The sequence below is a fragment of the Cynocephalus volans genome, chromosome 1 (assembly GCF_027409185.1).
Source record: "Cynocephalus volans isolate mCynVol1 chromosome 1, mCynVol1.pri, whole genome shotgun sequence".
In the NCBI taxonomy this organism is placed as follows: domain Eukaryota; kingdom Metazoa; phylum Chordata; class Mammalia; order Dermoptera; family Cynocephalidae; genus Cynocephalus; species Cynocephalus volans.
The window spans coordinates 227,529,498-227,556,260 of NC_084460.1; the positions used below are offsets into that span (position 1 = coordinate 227,529,498).

At 35.3% G+C, this 26,763-nt stretch overlaps 1 protein-coding gene across 1 annotated transcript in view; it reads left to right on the top strand.

The window, feature by feature from the left end:
* The window catches only part of PKP4 (plakophilin 4), a 235,347-nt gene that overhangs the window by 168,866 nt on the left and 39,718 nt on the right, over positions 1–26,763 (top strand). The window contains exons 5-9 of the mRNA XM_063087760.1: positions 13,176–13,301; positions 13,418–13,608; positions 16,461–17,010; positions 21,937–22,125; positions 23,797–24,020. Coding sequence (XP_062943830.1) covers positions 13,176–13,301; positions 13,418–13,608; positions 16,461–17,010; positions 21,937–22,125; positions 23,797–24,020 — 1,280 coding nt within the window. The remainder of the gene's footprint in view (positions 1–13,175; positions 13,302–13,417; positions 13,609–16,460; positions 17,011–21,936; positions 22,126–23,796; positions 24,021–26,763) is intronic.

Here is a 26,763-nt window from a genome sequence, read left to right on the forward strand (position 1 = left end):
CATATTCAGTCTTCATTCAGTAAATGTTTATTGAGCACCAGCATCATGTGCCGGGTACTGTGCCCACTGCTAGGCAGACAGTGATGGACACAACACACATATGTCCCTGTCCCTCTCTCTCCCCCACCCCCTATCGAGCTTCCAATGTAAAGGACAATGCCACCAATGTTATAAATGCTACAATAGGACTTGATATCTAAATACTTTGGCACTTTTTAAACAAAGCTCGAATTGAGGAAGACTTAGATTACAAAATGACCAGTATCTGAGTTTACCTGAACCTGGTACCAGGATTCTGGTGGTGTTTATAGTGCATACAAAGTATTCTGTTTTACAAGGTATTTCTGTTTTATATTCCCAAGGAATCTAGTGTTTATTCAAACTGTTGATTAGACAAAGACGTATGAAAAGCTACCTAATAGTAAGACTTAGAAACAGCAATTTAATACAAGGAAAGACACGGCATGAAATAATATATGGTTAACTGCCAAATAAGTATTTTGTGGGAGACATTGTTATAAATGGACAATCCACTTCTGAGATAGCTCTGTGGAGAAAATGGGCCTGGGACCTTGGGCTTGACAGGTGGCCAGGCTGTGGAGTGGACATTGTCATTTTGTAATAGAGGGGACAACAGAAGTGGCACGTGGGAATATTTAAAATTGGTTTGGAGGTGCTAAGATGTGCAAAGGCTTGAGAGTTGCATTGGGTCAAATTATAGAGTTAATTTTATTACCCCACTTTGTCACAGTGCTTAAGGTCATTACTGAGAGCAGGAACCATGTCTACTCTGTTCAACAAAGTATTCCAAGGACCTGTGGGTGGTAGACCCTAGGTAATTCACCACCTAAGTGAATGAATACATGCTTACGTGAATGAAGAATAAAGCTTCTTTTCACTGTCATAGGAATGTTTGAGCTTCATGACTAAATCCTAAGCCCTTGGAAAGTCTTTTTTTCTCTCCTGCTCAGTGCCCAGAATATGCCCAGTCTTTATCAGGTATTAAAAATATGCCTAATGAATATATGGAGTGAATATTTCAATTTAATAATAAAATACATATTTGGGGAAAATATACAAAAAGATGTTACAAGTTTTAAAACATCCCAAGAACTTTTTTGATTCTTAACTTGACTCACAATGCACTTGAAACCTTTACGGCCTAACAGGACATTTACCACAGTGTTGCAGGTCTTTCCTTCAAAGGTGCAAATTTGGTACACGTGCACTTAATGAACCTCATTTTTTTGTTTCCCTTATAGTTTTTTCTTTCTTCATATGTAATATATAATATAAATTTATTATGTAGCTTTATTGAGATATAATTCACATACCATACAGTTTACCCATTTAAAGTATACACTTAAATGTTTTTTAGTATATTCAGAGTTGTGCATCCATTACCACAATCAATTTTAGAACATTTTCATTACCCCTGAAATAAAGCATGTACCAACAAGCAGTCACCCTCATTCTCTCCCTAAACCTACCAGTCTTAGACAACCACTAATCTACTTTCTTTCTTTATGCATTTGCCTATTCTAGACATTTCAAATAACTGGAATCATACAACATGTGGTCCTTTGTGACTGCCATCTTTCCTTAATGTATTTTAAGGTTCATCTCTGTTGTAGCATGTATCAGTACTTCACTCCTTTTTGTGAACACTTTTTATTTATCCATTCATCAGTTGGTAGACATTTAGGTTGTTTCTACTTTTGGTTGTTATGAACAATGCTGCTATGAACATCCATGTACAAGTTTTGAATGTATGTTTTCATTTCTCTTAAGTATATACCTAACGGTGGAATTGCTAGGTCCTATAGCAACTCTGTGCTTAACCTTTTAAGCAACTACTAGATTAGTTTCAAGAATGGCTGCAGCATTTTATATTTCCACCAATAAAATTTAAGGGTTCTGTTTTCTCCACATCCTTTCCAACACTTATGTTGATGGTGGGTTGGTTGATTTTTAGCCTGTATTAGGGATAGTAGGCTGTTTGAAGATAAAAAGCCAATGCTTTTTAAGCATGGGAGCTGAAAGAGATACTTCCCAAAGAGTGAGGAAGAATTGCCCATTATACCAAAACTTTTAGGTTCTCAGGTCTTTATTAAAGTTGTTTTGAAGCATTTCTGCTTTATCATTTTCTTGCTTTTTGCCCTTTCTCTTCATTAGTCTGCATTTTCTGGCTTACCATGTTACTTATTTGCTTTCTACAAACATAAATGCCCATCTTTTTGTCTTTTATGAGGAGGCAAGTTTATCATTTTGAGTTTCAGCTTTGTCTTTTCCTTAGCCTTGTGTTTCTTATAACCCTATGTATTCTGCAAAAACATGAATTCAAAGAGAATGTTGAATTCTCCCTTCTGCTGTCATTTTATCAGTGTGTCATTTTTCCATTGTGCATGTCTTATCTCTTAATGTGTTATGTATTTGTATAATCTTTTATGTTCCATCCAAGTTTGAGGTAGCTTTTAAGAACATATATGAAAAAATAGAAAATAAACATCATAATCACAGAAAATATATACTAGAATAATAGGTAAAGGCCTGAGGAGAGTGAGAATGCAAATATATGCAGATATAATCATACTTTTTCATGATGGAAAATACTATAAGAATATCTTTTTTTTAAATAATCCTTTGGATTTACTTCTCTTTTAAGAAAAATACACAGATTCAATCATAAGAATAGCTATACACAGTGTATGCTACCCATCAGAAAAATGCTGTATGTTGAAGTCATATAGTGAGTCCTTTTGTCAAAGTGATCATTAGTTACTTAGATTCTTCAACAACATCCTATGAAGTGAATTTTGCTACAAGTCACAATTTCACAGTTTTTCTCTTCCAGGGAAAAAAATTACTAGAGTCTAGCTGGTTGCCTGCTTGAGTACTCCTGTGTAAAATGCACAGACAGGAATCAGCCTCAGAAGCTGTCCTTTCCCATCCCACCTATTCCCAGCAGAAGCATCCCATCTTACAGAGCTAGATTGCACTGCTGTTTCCACCAGACAGTCAAGCTTGTTGTTGTTAACAATGACATGATTCCTCGAAGAAGAAAGTGTTCAAGAAATTGATGATTGTTAAGTAGGTGATATGCAATTGATACTCACGGATAAGAAATTAGAGGCCAAAAAAGATTGGAGTTTCTACCAAAGCAACAAATTAGCAATGGACACAGGAACATGATAGTGGAGGAAATTTTTGGTTGATCCATGAGGCATTAAGGGGTTAATAGATATGGATGAATAGGAGAGAAAATATTAACAATTCCATGCAGTTAGGAGTTTTGATGTTTAACAATAGATATGTGTCGGGCTGGGTCACAGACCTTCAAACCTGTCCAGTGCAGACTGGGTCACAGACCCCTCATATGCAGGTATCTAGCTAGGTGATTAGAAAAAGATCCTGGGAGCCGTTGGCAAGGGTGACATGCTTTTTTTGGACATGAGCTCAGCCCCCCAGTGTATCAGAGCCATTGTCTTTTATACTAGACTCAGATAACTAAGGAATGCATGGGCACAAGTCAGATAGCCAAGGAGCACCTTTGCGCACACACACAATTAATGTATTTACAATAGACAGGCTATTATGCTCAGCCAGATACAAGGTGAGGGAGCCTGACCAGTCTGTCTCCATTTTTCTCATAATATGGAAGGAAAAAGATTGTAGTAAAATGGAAATTTTAAACTGACTAGATTATTTTACTTCACAGTGGTACATTCATTTATTGTATAACATGTACTGAAATGCCATGGGTTTAACATATTGTCCATTTAAATCATTATTGTATAGTATTCAGTGACAGTAGTAGTTAACATATACTAGTAAATTTAAGACAAGAAGTTAAGTTTTGCATTTTGTTGATATATTTGAATTTTGTTTCAAAAATGTATGGATACAAGTTTCTTTCACCAGGGTAAGACTAAAAAAAATAAAATAAAACATAAATACTGAAGATAAAAGATAAATGAGAGACTAGCCCTAAGTCAATTTATCTTTCTTTTTACCTCCATCTGTAGCAAGTAATTTACAACACACAAAAAAAATCAGCACATCATGAGATAAGATGTCAGCTTAAATGAGAACATTTTATGCTTCAGTAGAAATGCACTGAATTTATAAAGGAAATACAGTAGGAAATGACATTATATAGTAAATGTTCATAAATAGAATATTAGATCAGCAATCATGTATAAAGGACTGTTTTATTGAGGATTTTGGATGTTATGATTTATTATGGCTATGAACTGTTCAGATGACAAAATTTTATCATGTATTCCTTCTAATTTCTCTTCTAAATACCAGGAGGATAAAAATTTGTTTTAAAACCACTCTTAAGGTCCAAGGTTTTCGTCCCTTATTTTTTGCTGGCCTATTTCAGCCACATTGTCACAACAGTCTTCTACCACAGCTGCAGTGCTTTAGCTTCCTGATCGCTACTATAAAAGCTCTTCTTTACTCTTCTCTAACATTATAAAACCATGCATGTGTTTCTATGTCAATATATAAATATCTGCTTCCTTTTTTTTAATGGCTGAGTAGTATTCATTGTTTGGAAAATGTATGTAACTAGTTCCTTATTAATGGACATTTTGGTTTTTTCCAGTTTTTCACTTTGACAAACAATGGTAAAAAATTTTCTCAGCACATCTGAGTGTCTGTTGAACTGCCTGGACAAGGGTATATATTATTTTGATAAATAGTATCAATTTGCCCACCAAAAGTCCTTACCAATCTATATTCCTACTGATACCAATTATTTTTTCTATCCTTGCATACGATGTTACCAGAGTACAGGAATGTAAATCTTGAATATTTAAAATTTTAATAAGTTATTAGTCTTTTAAAAAAACATTTGTTTCAAGTTTCCCTATATCATAAGGTTCATGGCCAGATTAAACAGAGTAAAATCATTTAAAGAAATCATTATCAAACATCCATTAAATCATACCATTCTGTGGAGGCTTCAGTATACTCCTGACCATTCTGTTATTTGATTAGTTCTTATGGAGACTGGAGATCAACCTGGTCTTGGTATTTAATAAAATTGCCATAATGTTTCTAGTAAGTTTTTCTTTCTTCTGTCTTCATGTATGGCTCAAAATAATCACATGCATTTTTCCATTATTAAAAAGAAGTGCAACAATCACTACCAAAACAAGCAAAAAAACTTTTTGAAATCACCATTGGAGGTAGTCAGGGTACCAGCATCTCACTCCAGAGATTCCCAGAGTTCACTGCACATTGCAAACACCTGTGGAGCTTTTAAAATCTTGATGCCCAGGCCTCACTCCACACAAAAAAATTTTAAAATGTGGGGTGGGAACCAGGCATCAGTATGCTTTAAGTAGTCCCCAGGTGATTCCAATGTGCAAAGGTTGAGAACCACTGCTTCACTCTCAAAGCTAGTCATGAAAGAGAAGAATTAAAAATATATCCTGCCTGTATTTCAGGGTAATCAAATAATCCTAGCTATTACTTGCTATCTAAATTATTCCAAAAGCATTCCTGCTGATAAAGGAAGAATATTAAATTTCTTAAAATCACCAGTTTGTAAGCCCTAATGAAATAATTAATTCAAGCAAAGGCTGTCAGTTGATGATAAAACCTGTAGGTTCTCAACCCTAGCTGCACATGAGAATCACCTTGGGAGTTTTTAAAAATCCCAGTATTCAGGCTACAACTTAGACTGATGGAACTGAAATCTGTGGATATGGGACTCAGGCAGCAGTATTTCAATTCCATCCAACCCTCCACCCAGGTGATTGCAGTGTGCGACAAAGATTGAGAACCGTTGCATTAGGATAAAGGTTGGTGGTGAACTTGACAAAAGAAGGATCAGCCTACTATACTACCTGAACTGGCTAATCTTGCAACTCGGAAAGTTATGATATGATATGGTGTGAAGTACACAGCACCATCCATAAAGTATTCTAACCACTTTTAAAGGTTTGACCTAAAAGCTTTTCGCTCTCACTTTCTGCTTACAAGAAATATTGAATATTTAGAGGAATATGTAAGTTAAATCATAAGAAAACCATCAGACAAATTCTTTATGTGGAGCAACCTATAAGGTTATTGCTGTGGTTTCCTCAGTGAGTCAAGAACATGAAAATGAGAGAATGGGAGCCCCTTTTTATACTGGGGGACTTTAACTGACAATTGCACTCAAAAGCAATCAATGAACCTTATTTCAGCCTGACCAGTTCAAGCCAACTCAAGAAAGACATTTCTGAGACATCAGGAAAATTTTAGTCTGAACTCATTATATTGCATTATGGAATAATTATGGTTTTGCAAAGTCCTTATATTATAGAGATGCATATGGAAGTACTTAAGGTTGGAATGATCTGGTGTGAGGGATTAATTTTAAAATTCTATAAGAAGAAAGGAAAAAGGTAAATGGAGCATAGAAAGTATGCATAATGTTGATAATTATTAAACCTGGGAGTGGTTTATTATACTTTTCTTTCTACTTTTATATGTGTTGAAATCTTTAGTTTTAAAAAAATTAAACACAAATTATTTAAATAAAGGGTTTGAAATATTGGAGTTAAAATGGTATATCAAGTGACGTATTAAAGCCAGCAAAATGCTGACCACACTCTGAAGGTTAGCCCTGACTCAAAAGGTAGAAAGAAACCAAATATGAAAGGGATGATATGAGTTTCCCAGATGTTGGGTATGATTTAATTTGTATTTCCTACATATTTGAAATTTTACCAAATGAATTTTTATTAAGCAAAATTACCTGTATTATGTTGGGGACCAGCCTTTCTAGTTTAGAATTGTGAATTATCACTATGTTTGTTCATGGGCCACCACCAAATAAAAACATTAGCATTTTGCCATAGCAAACATATAGCTGAATGTTCCAAAGCCACTTGTGCATGATATATGAACACATTCCATTACTTTGTGTAAAAATCAAGTATCTAGTTTTAGCTATTACATTTGTTTGATTCAAACATGTCAAATATTAAATTTTCTCATGCTTTCAGTGATATATGAAGAAATCTTCAATTAACTATCTAAAATAAAATAGAAATTGCCAAGTCTGAAAACTCTTCTTTTTCCATTACCATGTCCTCAACACACAGAGCCTTAGTTCCTCAGTTTTCAGTTGTTTCTTTGGGAAACCAGAAACAAGGCTACCATCTGTAATTCCACATTTCATTCTTATGCCAAAGTTAGTCTACATTAGATTTATCTTAATTTTACCAAAAAAGATAACCAGTAGAAAAATATAGAAAAGTCTGTTTCAAAAGAACCTTTTTTTTTTTTTTTTTTTTGATGGTGAGTAGTCATCATAGATTTGTGTGGAGTTCTTTTTCAGAGGGTTTTGGGTTTTTTTTTTTTTTTAACAAAAGAAACCTATCTTGTGTATCCAACTGACAGATATTCTTATTTCTGTATTTGGTAACATTTTTCCCTCAAAAAATAATGTGTCTTTGAAAAATATTTTAGAGCAATTTTTCAGCACTTAATTATATTTTCCATAGGCTAATGACTTTTTTACATCAGGGTGAATCCCTTTTTTTTTTTTTTTTTTCTTCAGCTTTCCCTAGTAGTAAGCGAGAGTCCCAAGGCCATTTGTAAAAACCTACCTGTTAAATTCAGGGCTGGACAATTTACATGTCTGGTCCATTTCTTTTCATCTTTATTAACTCCTTGTTTTTTCTTTTTTCCTTTTACAGTTATAAAATATAAAATTTTTATGGTAGGTGTGACACCTGTATTTTAATAGTACCCAGACTTAAAGTACTTAATAAACACTCATTTTGTATGACTATTTGTGGAAATTCTTATTCAGTTCATTTTTTCCTAAAATTTATTTTTCATAGTTTTATATTCTTGAACAGAATTCAGAAATTTTATAATATTTATGAACAGGAAATCTCCCTGGTGATATACAAACTTCTGAAGGTTAGCCCTGACATAAATGGTAGAAAGATTTATCATTGTAAAGCACTATCAAATAAAGCACTGTGATACCAGTTTATGCAGATGCAAAGTTTGCTCAAACTACAAAATTGAATCTAGGCAGACAAAGTTTTACGGTGAATTTCAAGGCAGACTAGTTGATGTTTAGAACAAAGGTTAAAGTGAACTAGAAGATACTTCATTAATGGTTTCTATTTTCCAAGGCTTTCCACACAACATTTTCTAGATGAATAAAATTTTTAGAGCCACTGTGTCACTGATATTTAAAAGATAATATAAATATGTGTAAGACCCAAGAACCTAGAAATATTCAAGAGAACCAGATTAGAAATAGTTTCAAGAAACATGGTGAAACATGGTCTCCTGCCCTTTCTTGTAAGTCTTTATTCACTTCCATTAAAGCCTAACTTTTTAAAGGATATCATATGCGTATAGTAGTTTATATTTGAACCAGTAAACTCCGACTATCTGTAATATTCTTAAAATAGCAGTCAACATCCATTTTCTCCTGTGGACCAAAGAATGTTATTGTGCTTCATGTTTCTGTCACCCTGTTTACATTTTTACTCTGCAACAATATTTCCCAATGACCTCATTCTCTCTGATAGTAAACTTACCTGCTGTGGAGGTAAATCTTGTATCTCACAGAGATGCTGAAGAAGAGAGATCTTTTATTGTCATCTTCCCAGGTCCTCTTCCAGAATTCGGCCCGGAGCTTTTATTTCCTAGCCATGGGAGGCACTGACGTATTTCTGCACCTCTTTGGAAAGTAGACATGTTTCTAAGCCTATAGGAAGTGAGCGCCCCATGGCCAAACAGGAAATTGAGTCCCAGTAAGACAAAATTTTCTACTCAAAGCATTGCCCCTCTGGGTATAATAGCCTAACCTTAATGCACAGGCCAGAGAGTTGTAAGAAACTTTCAAAGAGAGTATCATCTGCCTTAACTTTGTGTGCTTTTACCATCCCAAGAGCCCACTAAAACTCACACTACACTATCTCTTACGTAAGGGCAAACCCCTAAACACACAGCAACTCAGAACAGGCACAGAAAAGGAGAATCTAGCATGGAGGTTACAGCACACTGGACCGGAAAGACTAGTTACAGGGTTGTCTATAATAAAAATTTCCTTACGGATCTATAGGTTTGTTTCCATGGTGATATTACACACAGTACAGACCTTCCTCGTTTCATACAATATAAACAGCAAGACACAGAGTAACAAAGCAGAGCTATTTTAACAATTCCAGGTTCTTTAGAAAGGCTTTTGACTCAGTACATTTTTATGCACACTATATATTTGGAGATGTACATCAGAGAAGAAATGAAATGATTCACTTTGTATTTCACCTTTTACTGTGAGCTTAGTGAGGTAGGTAATATACCAGATTTTCACAGCCCTACAGCATTATTGTCCCTTACACACTAATTTTTTCTTACATGCAGCCTTCTACATTTTCTAATTGTGGGTTTTTTTTTTTTAATATTAGAGTACTCAGATGAAATGTAACAGGCAAGAAGGTCCATGATTCCAATAATTACCCAGTCTTACACAAAGATGGAGGTTTCATTCTACCTTAAAGCTTGTTTAACTCCTATATTTTTCGACATTCATCTTCTTTAAAGATGCTAATTTGATGTTTGAAAATGCCCTATAGTGTATTTCTGGTGTCCCAGAAAACATGTTTGTGATTTTTTTTTAAAGTAACACATGTTCTTCAGTACACAACTTAAAGAAGTAGCATTCACATGCTGTTTGCCATTTTTACTTATAAAAATGCCTCTTGATTTCTTGTGACTATGCTAAATAATAATATGCCAACTATTTAATTACAGGTTACAGCATTGGTCTTGAAATGGTTAACCCCATGCTATATGCCTCTGTGGTTTCTCTGGTAAATCTGACTAGCATCTTCTTTCATTCCACATAATAGATATTTTAAAAAGACATTCATCTTAAAGTAGGATTACATAAATGTGAGACTACTTTTAAAAGTTCATGGGAGGATTTATGTTATCTTTTAATTTTATTTTTCCATGAACTCTTTGAAGTATGCTCATAATGCGTAATTGGTAAATATGAATCATACCAAACTACCGTAAGGAATATTTTATCAAGTAATAAGGAAATGGGTCTTCTCTTTATCTGAGGTGTGATGGCTGTGCATATGTACTTTTGTACATGTATATATGTCATTTGTGAATTACAAGTTTTCAAAGAAACAAAATACTAGTAAAATTATTTTGAAAACCACTTAACTTTCTTTTAATGATTCAAAGAGATTCCAGGATCTTTTGTCTCTGCAGACATTTATTACCTGGCATCAACTAAGAGTTCGAAAAATGACTGAAGACCTTATTTATAGTATAAAAATTGGTTGCTTCATAGTTATCAAATCTTTTTTGTCAACTACAACTATTTTATTTACTTAAAGGTAGAACACAAAACCTACACTCTGTTCTCTAAACCCAGTTACTTAAGTCTTCAAATTGAATTCTGGGTACATGAGAATTTAGTATTTTAGTGTTGTAGTTACCATCTTAGTGTCCTTTTCTATATTCTGTTTTCGGGGGCATTGCATTTTAAAATATTTTTTTTAAAGAGTCAGATAATAACATTTAAAAGATACAATACATGATTATATTACTTTTGTCTGTTCTTGTGTTTTGGGGGATACTAATTCTATTAGTTTTACTATTAGAGTGACCAGTATGAAATCACATATCTCAAAATTTGTACTTTCTCTGTCTAAGGTTATTTATTTTAATAGCTTCTCATAAAGAAGAGTTTAAATGAGCATCATTGCTTGTCACATGGTTTGTGAGAAAATGTTTCATTGGGTGAAAGATGCAATTACTCAGGTACAGTTTTTTAGGGTGTATCTTTGTCTGTTCCTATTTAGGTAATAGCTCTGAAAAAAATTTTCTTTATAGAAGGCAGATACTCATACTAATGGTTTTTGGTTCCATGGTGATAGTTTTTCAGATCCTGACACTGCATGCCACCTGGTGTTGCCAAGTTAACAGGCTTTTATGTACTTGTGTCCCACATTTTCTCTTGTATTAAAACTAAAGCTAAGAACTGTCTGAACATCTTTTTCCCTTAAAGGCAGTGCATTTTTCCATGTAGGTGAAGTCTGGAGGCTGCCACAGTGTTACTTCTGTAGCCATAGTTTCTTGCTCTTTCATATTTGCTTTTCCAGTGTTCCATTCGTGGATGGTGCAGACGTGGGCTGTCATATAGCTCTGATTTCACACCAGCTCATATGCAGCTGTTCCCAGCCATTCCACTTCCCTATAACTATTCTAGCCTGGCATACTCCATGTATTTTCCTTAGTCCTTAACAAAATTCCTTTAAGAATTGCTGTATAAAAATGTTTAGAACTCTGGAAACTAGTAATAGAAGATTTGGAAATGAAGCAGATCTTTTTCTAGTATTATCTGCCTAACAGTGACTCAAATCACATTTCAACCTGTACCAGGGAAACCATATACAATCTGTAATCTTTTTTGAAATTCCTAGCTTAAAAATTCAAAAGTGTCACGGAACTCTAACACCTGGAAGCATACTGTCAAATGATATATTAGGAGACAGGTCATTAAAAACCAATACTAAGAATGACGGTTAATCTTTCTAGAGGCTAGGAAATAAAACCGTGGATTGAATTTGACATCCTTAAAGGTTCAGAATGCAGTGGGATTTCCCAGTTCTCTCTTAACCTTGTATTTGACTTCTAAAACCTTATGTTTGACTTCTTGATCAGCAATGCCTGAAAATTTTACTTTGCCTTTACATAGCCAAACTTTATTGAACACAATAAGGTAAAGCCACAACACAATGCCAGGCATGAATCAGCTCTCAATAAAGGGAAGCTGCTGTTGTTGCTGGGAATTTGTTTATTCAACAAATATTTACTGAGCACCTACTGCATACTATGCACCATCTTAGGCATTGAGGATACAACAGTGAACAAACCAGACAAAAGTCTCTGTCTTCGTTGAGTTTATGTTCAAGTGGAGAGAGATGGTAATAAGTGCTATATAGAAAGGAAAAGCTGCCTCCTGTGATCAGTGGATGCTGTTTAGATGTTACTTCCCTTAGGAAATTTTTCCTAAATTCCTTTCCCACAGACACACACATATCCCATATCTTTTTTCATAGCCGTATTCCTAGGGCCCAGCATGTAATAGGGCCTTAAGGAAGAAAGAAAATCAGGAAGAAAGACTAATGAAGACATTGAAACCCTTAGAATTGTATGTTGAACTCAGGAACATGATAGAGACTTAATTTAAATATTCAACGTGAGAGTGAAGCAGTGTTCTTGGAAAAAAAGTTTGTTAGCAACATGAGAATTAAATTTGAGGAAAGAAAGACTTGTAGTGAAGATAATCAGAACGTGAGAGAATATATTTTGAAGGTACTAGAGGAAAGAGGACGTATTTGAATGGAACTGGAAAAAGTCCGCATGACTGACACCACCTAAAATTACAATATTAAAAAACAAGTTGGAATGGAGAAGGAGATAAATTGCGGTTTGTTTGTTTTCAAGTTCAAGATGGCACATGGCACAGTTGAAAACAAAATGGGAGAGACAGGTTTGGCTAGAGGAAACAATGATCAGGTTATGCTAGTCTATATTCATTTGGAAAAGACTTCAGGGATAAAATAAGCAGATGGGTAAGAAGTTAAAGTTTTCATTGTTTGCAGCTCTTGAAACTCCGTACAGAGTTCCTTTGATTGTAGATGACATGAAATATAAAAAGACGGTCTATCTTCCGAGGTTTTATCACCAAGCTCGATAGTGTGAATACTATGGAAGTTTTCATTTTAAAACTTTGGGATATGAAGAACCTTTTTTTAGATACTTGGCCACCATTCTCAGTCTCTTAACTCCTCTTGGAGGAAGTCACTTAAGAGGTGAGTTTTCTAAGGAGGAACAAGATCAGTTTTTAGATTTTGATTTACTATAGCCTGTGAGTTAATTTGAAGCTTGTAATCAGGACAAACAATATTTATGAAATTTATCAAAATTTAATAAATTGAGTGAATGGAACACATTCATGTAGATTAAGGTTGTAATGATTGTGCTGTTTAAAATGAAAATATAGCCTTATGTTAACTTATAGATTATAAGATGTTATTGACAAATAGCTGAACATTTTTTGACAAGTATTTATGTACTATTGTCATTAGATTTAGCTGATAAAACTTATCTTCCTACAGATGTGCCAAATACTGGTGTAAGCAAACCTAGAGTATCTGACACTGTCCATCCCAACAACTATCTCATCAGGACAGAGCCAGAACAAGGGACTCTCTACTCACCAGAACAGACATCTCTCCATGAAAGTGAGGGTCTGTTGTATTATCTTTTAAGTATTAGATTTGCTTTTAATATTTTCTTTTTGAAAACGAGCATCAGAAGTGTACGATAAAGATATTTCCTGCTGGTTTCATCCCTGCAGGATCATTGGGTAACTCAAGAAGTTCAACACAAATGAATTCTTATTCCGACAGTGGATACCAGGAAGCAGGGAGTTTCCACAACAGCCAGAACGTAAGCAAGGCAGATAATAGACAGCAGCATTCATTCATAGGATCAACTAATAATCATTTGGTGAGGAATTCAAGAGCTGAAGGACAAACACTGGTTCAGGTAAGCCAAACACATCATGATCCTTCTAAAGAAATACCCTCCTAGTTGAATACCTGTTATAGGTATTCCTTATTAAAAGTAAAACCAATGCATCCAATTTTGAATGTATAAAATGGGTAAAATAGCAAAAATGTTAAAATGAGTTACAATGTTAAGGAATTTTTAGGTATGAAACCTAAAAATATTTTTTTCCATTAGTTAGCTCCTATTAATGAATTCTGATGAATTCCTAGACACAGTAGAGTAATTCCTCAGGAAACGAGTTTGGCCTGAAGAGAGTTGTCCAGGGGGAGCATAAGAGAACTGGATGGAATGTTTTAGTCCCCGTGGGATTATGCATTCCTAAAAATACTGGAGCTAAAATATGCTATAAAAAGTCCTAGAGGGCAGAGCTGTTCCTACACCTGCATAAAATGGGACTAGCCCATTCTAACCAAACATTTTTATCTTCATCACAAGAATTTGTCTCTAAGAGCACATTTTTTTTTTCTTTTCCTAGGATATAGATATTCCTGCCTAGGATATAGATATTCCTGCTTATAGAACATTAATTTATAGAAGTATATCCATTCTATCGAGATAGGGTTCTAATTTGATAGCCAAAAAGATATTACATGTATATTTATAGAAACTCCTTAGCTGCTTCTTCATTGCCACTGCATTCATATCAGTCCACCAGCATGTGCCAGGATTAAGAAAAGCAGTAGTAGTCCTGCATGACAGTAAACAGTGAGGATAACTATCTGTCCAAATATCCCAGCGATTTCTTTGGAGCTGAAAAATAGCAAGATGATCAAAGAAGTTAGACGGACACTATGGTTCTCATAATGCAATATAGGAAGCCCTGCAGGTACACACAGCAGTGGACAGGGGTTCCCAGTGCCAAAGGAGCAGCACAATATGACTTTGGCACTTTTGCTCAACAAATTAAGAGAAATTTTTAAGTAATTTGAAACATTTTGTATTAAAATGAACACAAATATAGTACGTTAACTTTAAGCTGAAATGGGAAATCTTGTGCTTATAGCAAGCTATTTCACACTGCACCCCCAGTCCTCTGATTAGGTATTTACTCCCTTACTCCTTTGATATTAGGGGTGCTTTGGTGCAAAATTTTGAGAAGCTTTGGACTAAATACCTACAGGAGCTCATATGCTTAGGTGAATTTCTATGTCAGCAGGTCTGAAGACATACTTTTGAATAGCAATTACCTTAACTATAGGAATTATTTTCCTTAATTAATAGTGATCATGTTACCTCTTTTTTTTTTTTTTTTTTTCTTAACTTACAATAAGTTGATTTTGTTCCTAGAGCTGAAGAATTATGTTGCAGTAGGATCTCTAAGACTTAATTTGCATGTAGTCTGGGCAACACATTTTTTAGCTGTTTGGGCCAAGTGTCCTTCCATTTTGGTAGTTACAAGTCACATGTGAGATTAGCACTATTACCAGCCAAGCACTCATTTTAACTTTCCAACTGTCTACTAATTTTTAAGCCCTATCTTTCTTGCCTTATTGTTTATTTACCATCCTCTTCCCTCCTCACATCTTCTCTCCACGGCTATTGCCTTCCCAAAATCGCTGAACTTGAGCACACTTGAGTATGTGTTTCAACCAGCCCAGTTGCTTGTGACAGCTGGAGGCAAAGCTCACATCCTCTTATGACATTTAAGGGTATACAAAGTCCTTCTCTTATCCCTACTTCTTCCCTGTCACCACAACTAAAAGTAGATAGGAGGCGATGGCAACTGAACTCCAACAGTCACTGAGGAGGATAACAGAGCAGCCTGTGCCTGGGCTGGTGGGCGGAGTCCTCGTGTCTGTTTTCATTTCTCAGCCTGCTTTCCTTTTTCCCATGCCTGTTCCCCTCGGGCCACTTTTCCAACCACCATTCTTCTTCCTTACTGTTCAGCATCAAGACAGGTATCTGATACCCGCTGTGTTTGCAGGAGTCTACAGATTCAAACTTGGATCAGCCATGGCAGGGATGTTCATGTTCCATGTTGGTCTTTTCCAGCTGGCTAGGCCAAGAACCCAGTAGAGACTTTGAGCATTCCTCCTGCTGGAACAGATTTTTGGGGTGCCTTTTTTTGCATCTCATTAAATCTACCAACTAATGCTAAGAACTCATAGATCAGAAGAGGTAAAAAGAAATCACTGAAATTAGTACAAGCTATACTTGAGCTAAAGGAACAAACAAATTTGGCTAGAGCACCTGTGCAGCCAAGCTGTCCCTTGAAGTAAATTCACAGGGGAGAGCACTGGACCCATGCTCCATTCAGACCTTAATTCATTCCACATTGAGAGAACATGTTCCTTCTGTTAATTGGACCAACCCATAAAGACTAGACAATTATACATACTCCTCTAGCCACATTTAGACTGATGTATTCAAAAAATTTTTTTTTGTTTTACATAAATGCATTACCTTGGCCAAACTTTGAATCACAGGGAATGAAGTAAGTACATTTCTCCAGTGACCCTTCCCACTCATGTATTTTTTTTAGCACTTGGAGTAAAACATTTTATGTGTTGTGAAAACTGCATAGGCAGAGGGTAAAAAACTGTAGAGACTGAAAAAAAGGAATATTAAATGTCTGCAGATCTCCTTTTACTGGTTGATTTTAGAATTCAGATTAAACCACCAAAAAAAAAAAAAATGTAGAACAAGAAAAGCACAATGAGGAAAAATCAAGATATCCCTCTAAAGCATAAAAAGAAAAAAGAAACTTAAATGCCTAACATAAATAGCAAATTCACATTCTATAGTGAGCTATATGTGTTTTTTCTGTAATGACAATGGACACAAAACCCTGGATAAACCCGTTCTCTTTTTTCCCCCCCTTTCATCAGCCATCAGTAGCCAATCGGGCCATGAGAAGAGTTAGTTCAGTTCCATCTAGAGCACAGTCTCCTTCTTATGTTATCAGCACAGGCGTGTCTCCTTCAAGGGGGTCACTGAGAACTTCTCTGGGTAGTGGATTTGGCTCTCCATCAGTGACCGACTCCCGACCTCTGAATCCCAGTGCTTACTCCTCCACCACCTTACCTGCTCAGCGGGCAGCCTCTCCATACTCACAGAGACCCGCCTCCCCAACAGCTGTACGGCGGATTGGGTCAGTCACCTCCCGGCAGACCTCCAATCCCAACGGACCAACCCCTCAATACCAAACCACCACCAGAGTGGGGTCCCCACTGACCCTGGCAGATGCACAGACTCGAGTAGGTTCCCCATCCCAAGGCCAGGTGGGGTCGTCATCCCCCAAACGCTCTGGGATGACAGCCGTACCACAGCATCTGGGACCTTCACTGCAAAGGACTATTCATGACATGGAGCAATTCGGACAGCAGCAGTATGATATTTACGAGAGGATGGTTCCGCCCCGGCCAGACAGCCTGACAGGTGAGTGTACAAGGTGACATCACTCCATAAAGCCCAGTGAGGAAATGTTGTGTGCATCTGTAACCAAAATGGGAAAGTGTAGAAAAAGCTCATTTTTTAATCTCAAAATTTACACTGTAAACATCAGGATAACTTCTCTTTCAGGCTCTGTAATTCTTAATGCATGAAATTATATGCATTTATGTCAGTGGGCTCTTTTGCAATGGATACATTTCCCCCCCCAAAATGTTAGGGTCCAAAATGTACTTTTTTGATTTTAGAAGAATTGGCTGGAATTCTAAGCCATCTGTTGATTTTTTTTTTTTTTTTAATGAATGATTTTTCACCAGCCAGGCCTACCCCTATACATGCCTATTTAAATTTTTTCTTTAGAAATGCTTTAGTAGTATACACTAGAATATGAATTTTGCTACCCTGCTGCCTTAATTTTGGCATCCCAATGGGAAATGCACAAAGCTCTTATGAATTATCTTTAAATGCTACTTGGATTAAATTGGAAAGACAACAGGTCCCTGGTATTATAGCTGTTCCCTTCAGGTTTTTTTCATGGAGGTTTTCCCATGTGCTGTAGAGACTTTGTTCTTTTTGGTAAAATGGAATTTATTCTTTCATTTTTTAAATTATACTTTAACATATACACAAGTATAAAAATTAAAACTATGCAGAAAATGTGAAATGAGAAGCGAAAGTGTCAGGGTCCTCTTTCCCTCACCTAGTCTCATCACCAGTTTATGTATCTTATAGAATGTTTGTTTACATACCTAATATATACATTATATACACATGTACATACACATTGTGTCTTCTTTTATACTGATGGGATTCTATCATATATATCTTCTATACCTTGTTCTTTTCACTTACTGTGTCTGATCTCAATATGTCTGAGAGTTCTACCTCATTCTTTCTTAACAGATGCATGGGACTCTTTTTTTTTTAATAGATGCATTATAATTTATTTAGTCACTCCCTATTGATAGACATTTAGATTGTCATTTTTAGCTATTAAAGACAATGCAATATATGTTTTTACTTTGAGAGAGATTAATTTACCTCCAAGAAGGTTGCTTGGATTTATGTTTCCACCAATAAGTTAAGAGCATGCCTGTTTCCCTGTACCTTCACTAGCACTAAATACTGCCCAAACTTTTTATCTTTGCCAATCTAGTATGTAAAAAGCTGTGCTTTGTTGTTTTAAATGGACTTTATTGGGTTATGACTGAGACTGAAGATTTCATATGTTTATCGGCCACTTTATTTCATCTTTTCTTAAAACCACAGGTTCAGGTCTTTTGTCCATTTTTATAAAAACTTTTTAAACTTAATAAGTTAGCCCCTTGTAGTATATTTCTCAAGTGTTTTCCCATTTTGTCATTTGTCTTTTTATTTTGTTTGAGGGTTTTTTTTATTTACAAAAATTTTTAATATTTTGTACAGGCTTCTAAGAATTGTTAAACCTTTTTGGGATTTCTGTAATTGAATAATTTTGCATGAATAATTTATATTAAACTTGATTTTGAGCTCAAAGAAATTCCTAGTAGAGAAACCACCTCTTTTTCATTCAGCCATCAGAAGAGTATGCTTGGCTTAGATATTTTCTGAAATGCCTCTGAAAAGTATGCAACAAAGTGATGTAGGAATAATTTCTGAAATTTTGCCTCTCAAGGAAACCTTAAAAGATAGTTCTGAGAACTTCTGTGTTCCTCCTGTGTATGTGTAGAGCAGCTATGCAGAAATCTCAGCTTGTAGGAGGGTGAAGTGGAGACTCGGGGCAGGAAGCCAGGCCATAAATTACTGTCTCCGTGTTCAACCCTGAGAGGGCTCATCTCCTTTGGTTTAAAAAACCTGTTTCTTCGTCAATGAGATTAGATTTCATGTTTCAGAAAAAAATATATACAATTATATATATTAGACCTAGCCTCTCACTGATTTTGTTGTCGTTGTTCTAAAAATTCTGCAATATTCTAAAGAGGCAAAGGGTTTCTTAAAGGTTCTCAGAAAGCTTTGTTTCCTCTCATCTGTCCGCCTACTTATTCTGAATGTGGCTTCTAATTTGTGAATTCCTATGTTTTCTAACTTCAGAAAATGATGTACTTGTCATTACCTTTGCGATCATTTTTTTATTTCAAAAGATTGATAGCCTGCCAATTGATAAGCCTAAAGCAATACTTTGTAATAGATTTAGGAACTTGGGTAATTTAAATGATGATACAGTGTGTGTATAAACTTACTTCCTACCACAGAAAAACATATATGCCCTAAAACACTTTTTTAAGTATAATCATTGCATGTCAAGAAAAGTTTTGAGAAGATAAAAGAATTGATGTTTGAAAGATAAATTTGTGTATATTTCTAATGTCTTAAAGATTTTGAATCACATGGAATATATCACTGTAACAAGTAAACTACTATATATTTTTGAAACTGCAAACAGAAATTATTGGTAGGGTAAATAATATTGTGGAGTATCAGTGTTTTCCATTATTTGGTGGGGGTTAAGGTTATTACAAATTATTCTGTGATAATATTAATCTGTTGAAAAATTATTTCTGATACCAATTATAGAACATAATTACTTGTATTCCAGTTTCAGTGCAACTAAGTTATAGTGGGCTTTCTATTCATATTCACTTACTTAATCTACAGAGGCTATATAATTTTTTAAATGCTAATCTGCAGGAGTGTGTGTGTATGTTTTAAGGTATGAGCAGATAAACAAAAATAGTAAGTCATTGTTATATTGTTTGGAATGATTTTCAATATCAAGAAAGTACTGCATTTCACTTCAATTCCAAGCCTTTTATTTTCCATCATAGCTTGTCACATATAATAATTTCATTTTTCTAATTATCCTATAACAAGTGAAAATCTGTTGGTTACTTTTTATAGTTTTAAGTGATAAAGAGCTCATTTTGTTACCTTTCTGATAAAATCACAATGTCTACAGAAGTTTTCACATCCCATGGATTCCAGTGAGGAATCTAGGCAGATCCTTACAGAGTGAGAATGTAACATTCTGATGGTGATGCAGAATGCTGTGTTCTTATTTCACATCACAGGAGTGGGTAGGGGTCTGGGCTCTGCCAGTTTCAGGAGCAGCCAGCCTAGTCCTCCGCTTGCCTCTGCCCCAGTGCGAGTGAGCTTCAGGGTGAGCTTCGGAGTCTCGGGCTGAGTCAGGGTTGTGTGTGGCTCTGAGGAATGTTACAATAGCACCTCGTACTGATGAGAACACTGTCAACAAAAGTAATGCCTGCACTTTTGTTCAGGATACCCATGGGCTTCACGAAGAAATAGAGCTTACACTCTGCCTAAAAGAATGAGAAATCTGCCAGTGAATAAAAAGCTGAAATCCTCAAAAGAGAATTTTACAGTAACAATCATAATGTCATCTTTAGAGTGAAATTGGTTTCCATGGCCACCGCCCTGGTGGGCTAACCTCCCTCCTTCACCTGATGTTTGTGGAAGGCTCTGTGGAGTTCAAGGTTTCTAACACCACATGTCATTGGTCCTTGAGGGATAGCTGTGTCCAGCGTTGGGTGTGGAATGACAGGGCGCTGACCTGTGGTTTCCTTTCAGCCCTGCCAGGAAGTAGCTGTCCGATGGGGCTGAGTCACATTTCCCTTTGGACTCTCAGTTTTCTTGGTTTTGAAATGAGAAGGTTTGGCTGGATAACCTCCCAGATATAAGATTGTATAAACCTGTCATCTTCATTTGGTCAAGTGGGGGGCCAGTACCTAAATCCCACATTGGTTCATTTAGTTCCTTCCATGTCACATTGATGTCCAGGGTAGGTAATATCATTCATTTTAGAATCTTTATGTGTTTGTTAACTTTCTTGCCCCTCCTCACTGAGCAACATATACTTATCACTCATATTCAGTCATTTGCTTTTAGCTGTGATTTGATTAACTGAGCTAACAGGATGGGGAACTATCCTATCTTTTTATAATTAGTTACCATGTTAATTATTTGCAGTCTTTTTAAAAGCAAATATATGCTGATTGACTTCAGATATGTTTGTGCTTTGTCTTGTTTATATTCGGAATGTAAGTTTAGTTGGTATTCTTACCAAGTAACAAACTTTACTTACTAATGATGACAAATCACAAACTCTGAGCTTCATAATAGAGAATATACTAATTCAGTTTTTTTAAGAAAATAAAATGCTTGGGTTTGAAATTTACCCTTTTATTATGAGTCCCATGTGTAAACATTAGCTATTAGCAATTTGAGTCAAAATATTTTTAAGTGGTTTATAATTAATGTATTACTAACTTTGTACTTTTCCTTTATACTAGAAAGAAGGTAAGCAAGAATCTGGTATGTGGGGTTCTATGAAAACAGTTTTGTTTTTTTTTTAAAGAAAGGAAAATACAGTGATAAATTCTGTAGCATAAAATTTCAAGTGTTTTTTATAATAAATCATTTGTGAATTTATAGAGAGACATATTTAAACACAGTTCTTAAACATCAGCCTTACTAAGCATGTAACGTAGGCAGTGGGATATAAAGAAGTATGTATTAGCCACAGTGGGCCCTCCTCCAAAGAGCTGATTATGCACTTTCAGTGAGATGGAGCAGTTGTGCAGGCCAGGAAAAGAGTGGGTGAGCCACTGTTTGTATGTTTTTTAAAATGAAAATAATAATAATAATAATAAATTATTATATAATAAAATAAAAATAATAATTTTTTTAAAATTATTTTTCTTAGAAAATTTACTTTTATCTTGCTGTCCGGAGAAAAGTTTATTTTAAAAATATGCACGGACACCTTTTCACACCTGGTATTCCTCTTTTATAAAACTTACTAGTTCTGGTGTTTACACTTAACACTTGGTCCTGTTGGTTAGGATTTTAATGGTGTTTATGTTCTTAACCTCACCACGATTTTCTTATTTCTTCATGCTGTGATTTTCCTGCCTCCAGGCTTACGGAGTTCCTACGCTAGTCAGCACAGTCAGCTTGGGCAAGACCTCCGCTCAGCCGTGTCTCCTGACTTGCACATCACTCCTATCTATGAGGGGAGGACCTATTACAGCCCAGTATACCGCAGCCCAAACCATGGAACTGTGGAGCTCCAAGGATCTCAGACGGCACTGTATCGCACAGGCTCAGGTGGGCCTCAGCTCTGTCCTGCTGCTTTCCCGAGTTCACGGACCCAATGTTAGAAGGATTTTATTGAGATTGGGTTCCCTGTTAGAAGGAAATCATGTTGCCCATTTGGTTGTCAGATAAGCAGCTGTGACAGCAGTTCAATAAACAGTAAAACTGACGTTCATTTATAATCTATTTATTGGTGATATATTTTTACCTTAGTACAATCTAATCAATGAACATAGTGATTGTATGGTTAATTCAGGAATAAATTTGTAAAGCTATAAATCTGGCTCTCCTTGGGTTAGAGAAGCATATCAGATATAGAAAGGAGAGCCTTTGTTGGAATATTTCTTTGTAATTTTTGTTGCCTGGAACAAGTATTTGGAGAAAATCCACACATGAATTACTTGGCTGTCTGATTTAGCATGTATGGATTTGGCATTACTCTCTTTGAAATGTTAGATTTCTTCTGAATACTTAAGTGTAGATTGTGAAAAAGATAGCGGCATTTACAAAAACAGGGAGGTGAGACCTCACACCCTTGCACCACCACCTCACATTCATGCCACACCAGAACCGCTGACAGAGTGGAAGCTGTAGCCCATGGCGGTGCAGGCTGCCAGACGGTGCTCTGGGGCTGGCTCATGGAACCTCAAGGGGCAGCTCTTTTTTAAAAAAAAAAAGAAGCAGTATTACAGACTTATTAACAAGCCCACAAATGGGTTCCAGGTGGCACTGATAATCCCTCAAAGGCACAACTCTAGGAGACATACCTCCCAGAACACCAGGAGGGGGAAGACTGTATTTGAATTGGTTCTTTGCTGGAAACTGACAATTTGGTCCACTGAGGGATTTTCCTTCAAATAGAATGTACCAATTTTTTTTTTTTTTTTTTTTTGTCCTTTTTTTTGTGTGACCGCGCTCAGCCAGTGAGCGAACCAGCCATCCCTACATAGGATCCGAACCCGCTGCGGAAGCACTGCTGCACTCCCAGCGCCGCACTCTCCTGAGTGAGCCACGGGGTCGGCCCAGAATGTACCAATTTTTAATAGATGTTAGTGAAGAAATATTTCAATTGTTCTTATGCTCTGTGAATTGAGGAATGTCTTTAATAGGATTAAGAAATAGATAATTTTTAAATCATTTTAATTGAAGGAAGAATATTTATACCATCATTGGAGGGATACCTGCTGCAATAATTAGGAGGGAAGTGTTAAATTAAGTGTACAGTACCTTTATATGTAGCATCATGTAATAATTTGAGAGTACCTATAGAATAATTTGATGTATCAATGTTCTTTCTCTCTGTGTCTATTGAAGTAGATTTTTAACTGTTACCAAGATCTACAGGTATAGAAATAAAACATATATCTTAATTCTTTCCTTATCTGTTTCTTGGAGTTTTAAGTTACTGAACCTTAAACATATTTAAGACCTATTATATAAGCAAATTTATAGTTTTATTTTTGCTCTTTTCTGCTAATAAATTTGACATATTATTGTTTGTGTATAATAAAAACTTAAATATCTTTTTTTAGTGTTAATGCTCTGGATTGGTAGAATCTAAAAGTAAGCAATTTATATATTTGCCAAAAACTATAATCCTTCTTAAAATTAAAAGTGTTTTACCTTTTAAAAGTATAACCTCATAAAGAACATACTATCTTTTTCAAAATGTTGACTTTCTAGTAGGTGTTGGAAATCTACAAAGGACGTCCAGCCAACGAAGTACCCTTACATACCAAAGAAATAATTATGCTCTGAACACAACAGCTACCTACGCGGAGCCCTACAGGCCAATACAGTACCGAGTGCAAGAGTGCAATTATAACAGGCTACAGCACGCAGCACCGGCCGACGATGGCACCACAAGATCCCCATCCATCGACAGCATTCAGAAGGACCCCAGGCAAGTGCCAGTGAGGAGTCTCCAGCATGCTGCGGTAGCACAGGAATCAATCGGTTCCTGCATTCTGACTTTTTTTAAGTATAGTCTATTGTAATATCGTAATTCCTTATCTGTAATACTTCCAGTTACATCCCACCTCTGTGGGTCACTGAGGTAAATTTCATTTTAAAGGTAGATTCTTTCTCTCTATGCCTTAATAGTAAGTTAGAGAATGCAGAGGTATGTGGGAATCTGTAGCATTCATCGCTGAAATACTTCACGAAGGCAACTATCTGGAATAGCCTCTTAGAATTAAACAAGAGACTTTGGAGGATCATTTTACCCCTTTTCCCTTATCCTGATTTCTTGGATGAGGGTTTCATAAATGCATATGATTGTTCTAAACTGGGAAAGACCAGAGTTGTGAACATTTGAATCATACTGGTCAGTACTGTGTAGAGCCTTTATTAACTAGGGGCTTTGAGAAACTTTCTGACATTTAGGAAAAGAGTTTACAAGAAATGTTCATATCTCATAAGCAAAAAATATTTGGCAAATAATAGATGTTTTCTCTTTTTGATTTTGTTTGGCCCTATAGGCAACATTTTTAATTAATGTAAGTATTGAGTCATTTAGTACTTGATTGATTGTGAAAAACTGGCCTCGTCTTTAATGAAAGCCATTTAAAATATTCAGGAAATAAAAATATTTCAAAACTAAGAAAGAATGATCATTTCTGAAGGTATGAAATTTTAAGCAGCTTCAGTGTTATTTTAAGGCATGTATTAGCAAGATTTCATTCACTCTTTGCCCACAAATAGTTGTTTCACTGGAAAATTGTTATAATTATCAATTCATTTTTTGCACCCTACCAACTTGTCCTAATGAGTGTGAATTAAAATGAAGAATGAGGTTTTGGTCATTAAAACAGAATAACTAGAGGTACTTCAGAATTGAATGGGAAGTCTGCTGCTTCATTAAAAGCACTTCACTTATTCACTTTTAAACCTAAAATTCATTATCTGGTTTGCCATCTTTGTGTCATTTTAAGGATTTTTAAAAATAATTTGTTTAATATCACCTCCAGTATAATTGTTAGTAATATTCTAACATGATTTTATTTTTTAAAATCCTCAAAATGACAAAGGACTAGGACATCCATATAGAAAGGGTTTTGAATTGTAGGTAATTTAGACCATACCTTGGCTGGACCTGCAGAGAAAATAATAGCTACCTAGAAAAGCAGTGAAGTGTGATTAGAGCTTTGAATTTAATAAGTGTCTCTAAAGGCTTCAGTTTCGACCTCTAATAAGTGTTGATTCACTATAAACAAGGATTTCATGTATGGTAATGTACTTCAGCTATTCATGATATGATAATTTCATCATCTATTGCATAAAACTATTATGGCTAGCTTTGATTACATGAAACTTTACTGATAAAGCATTTCGTAAGATGAATAAATGATTACCTTATAATAATAAGTACATTTATTCTAGCTGAAACTGGAATCCAGGTGAATTTGTAGTTTGAATATTCAAAACAAAAAGCACATGACAACTTATTTAATTTTCAGTTTTGAAAATAGCAACTTTAATATTTTTATTCACTTAGAACCCTTTATTGTTAATGCTATATTACAATTAGCCTGAAAACATCTCTGTAAGACTAAAGAAGTTATTGATTTTTACTATATAAAAGAAAATCTATGAGATTTTTTTTTATAATCATCAACTTAGAAGTCAAATGTATTCATAGTATAAATGATACTCTAAAAGAAGTAACATAAAATACTTGCTATGCAGAGTGACAGTGACTTACAGAATGATAACATTCCTGGTGTTACTTTTCAGCAGGGCCCAACCTGTGACATTCAACAGAGTAATTCCATTTACCATCCCCTTGACTTTTATGTTATCATCAAATATTTTACTTCTACATAAATTATAAAACCGATAGTATGCTGCTGTTATCTCTACTGTACATGGTAGTTGTCTTTTAAAGAAATTAAGAGAAGTAGAAGTGATGGTCTTCTGTATTCACACATATATTTAACTATTCATATTCTCTTCCTGTGAGTTCAAGTTCCCATCTTGACTCATTTCCCTTCAGCTTAAATAACTTCCTTTAGCCTTTCTCATGGTGTGTGTCTGCTTGCAACTAATTCTCTCAGCTTTAGTTTATCTGAAAATATTTTTATTTCACTCATTTTTAAAGGATATTTTTGCTAGGTATAAAATCCAGGACTTATGCGCTGGAAATTTTTCTTTCAATACTTTAAAAGATGTCATTTATTGTCTTCAGGCCTCCACTATTTCCAATGAAAAAATCAGACATCGTTTGTATTATTCTTCTCATTATGTAATATGTCTTCTCTCTGGCTGCTTTTCAGATTTTTCTCTTTAGCTTTCAGCAGTTTGGCTCTGATGGGTCTAAGTATAGTTTTTCTTAACCTGCTTGGGGTTCACTGAGATTCTTAGAATTTAGGTTGATGTTTTTACCAAAATTGGGAAATTTTCAATCATTTGTTATTTCTTTAGATTTTTTTCTGCCCCAAATTCTTTCCTCTCCTTCTGAGACTTCAATTAAACATATTAGATCACTTTAATATTTCACAGATTACTAAAACTCTGGTTTTTGGGGTTTTTTAATTTTTTTTTTTCTGTATTCTTCTGATTGGATACTTTTTATTGATCTGTCTTCAAATTTATAGTGTCCTTTCTTCTGCAACCTCCAATCTGTTGTTAAGCCCATTCAATGATTGTTTT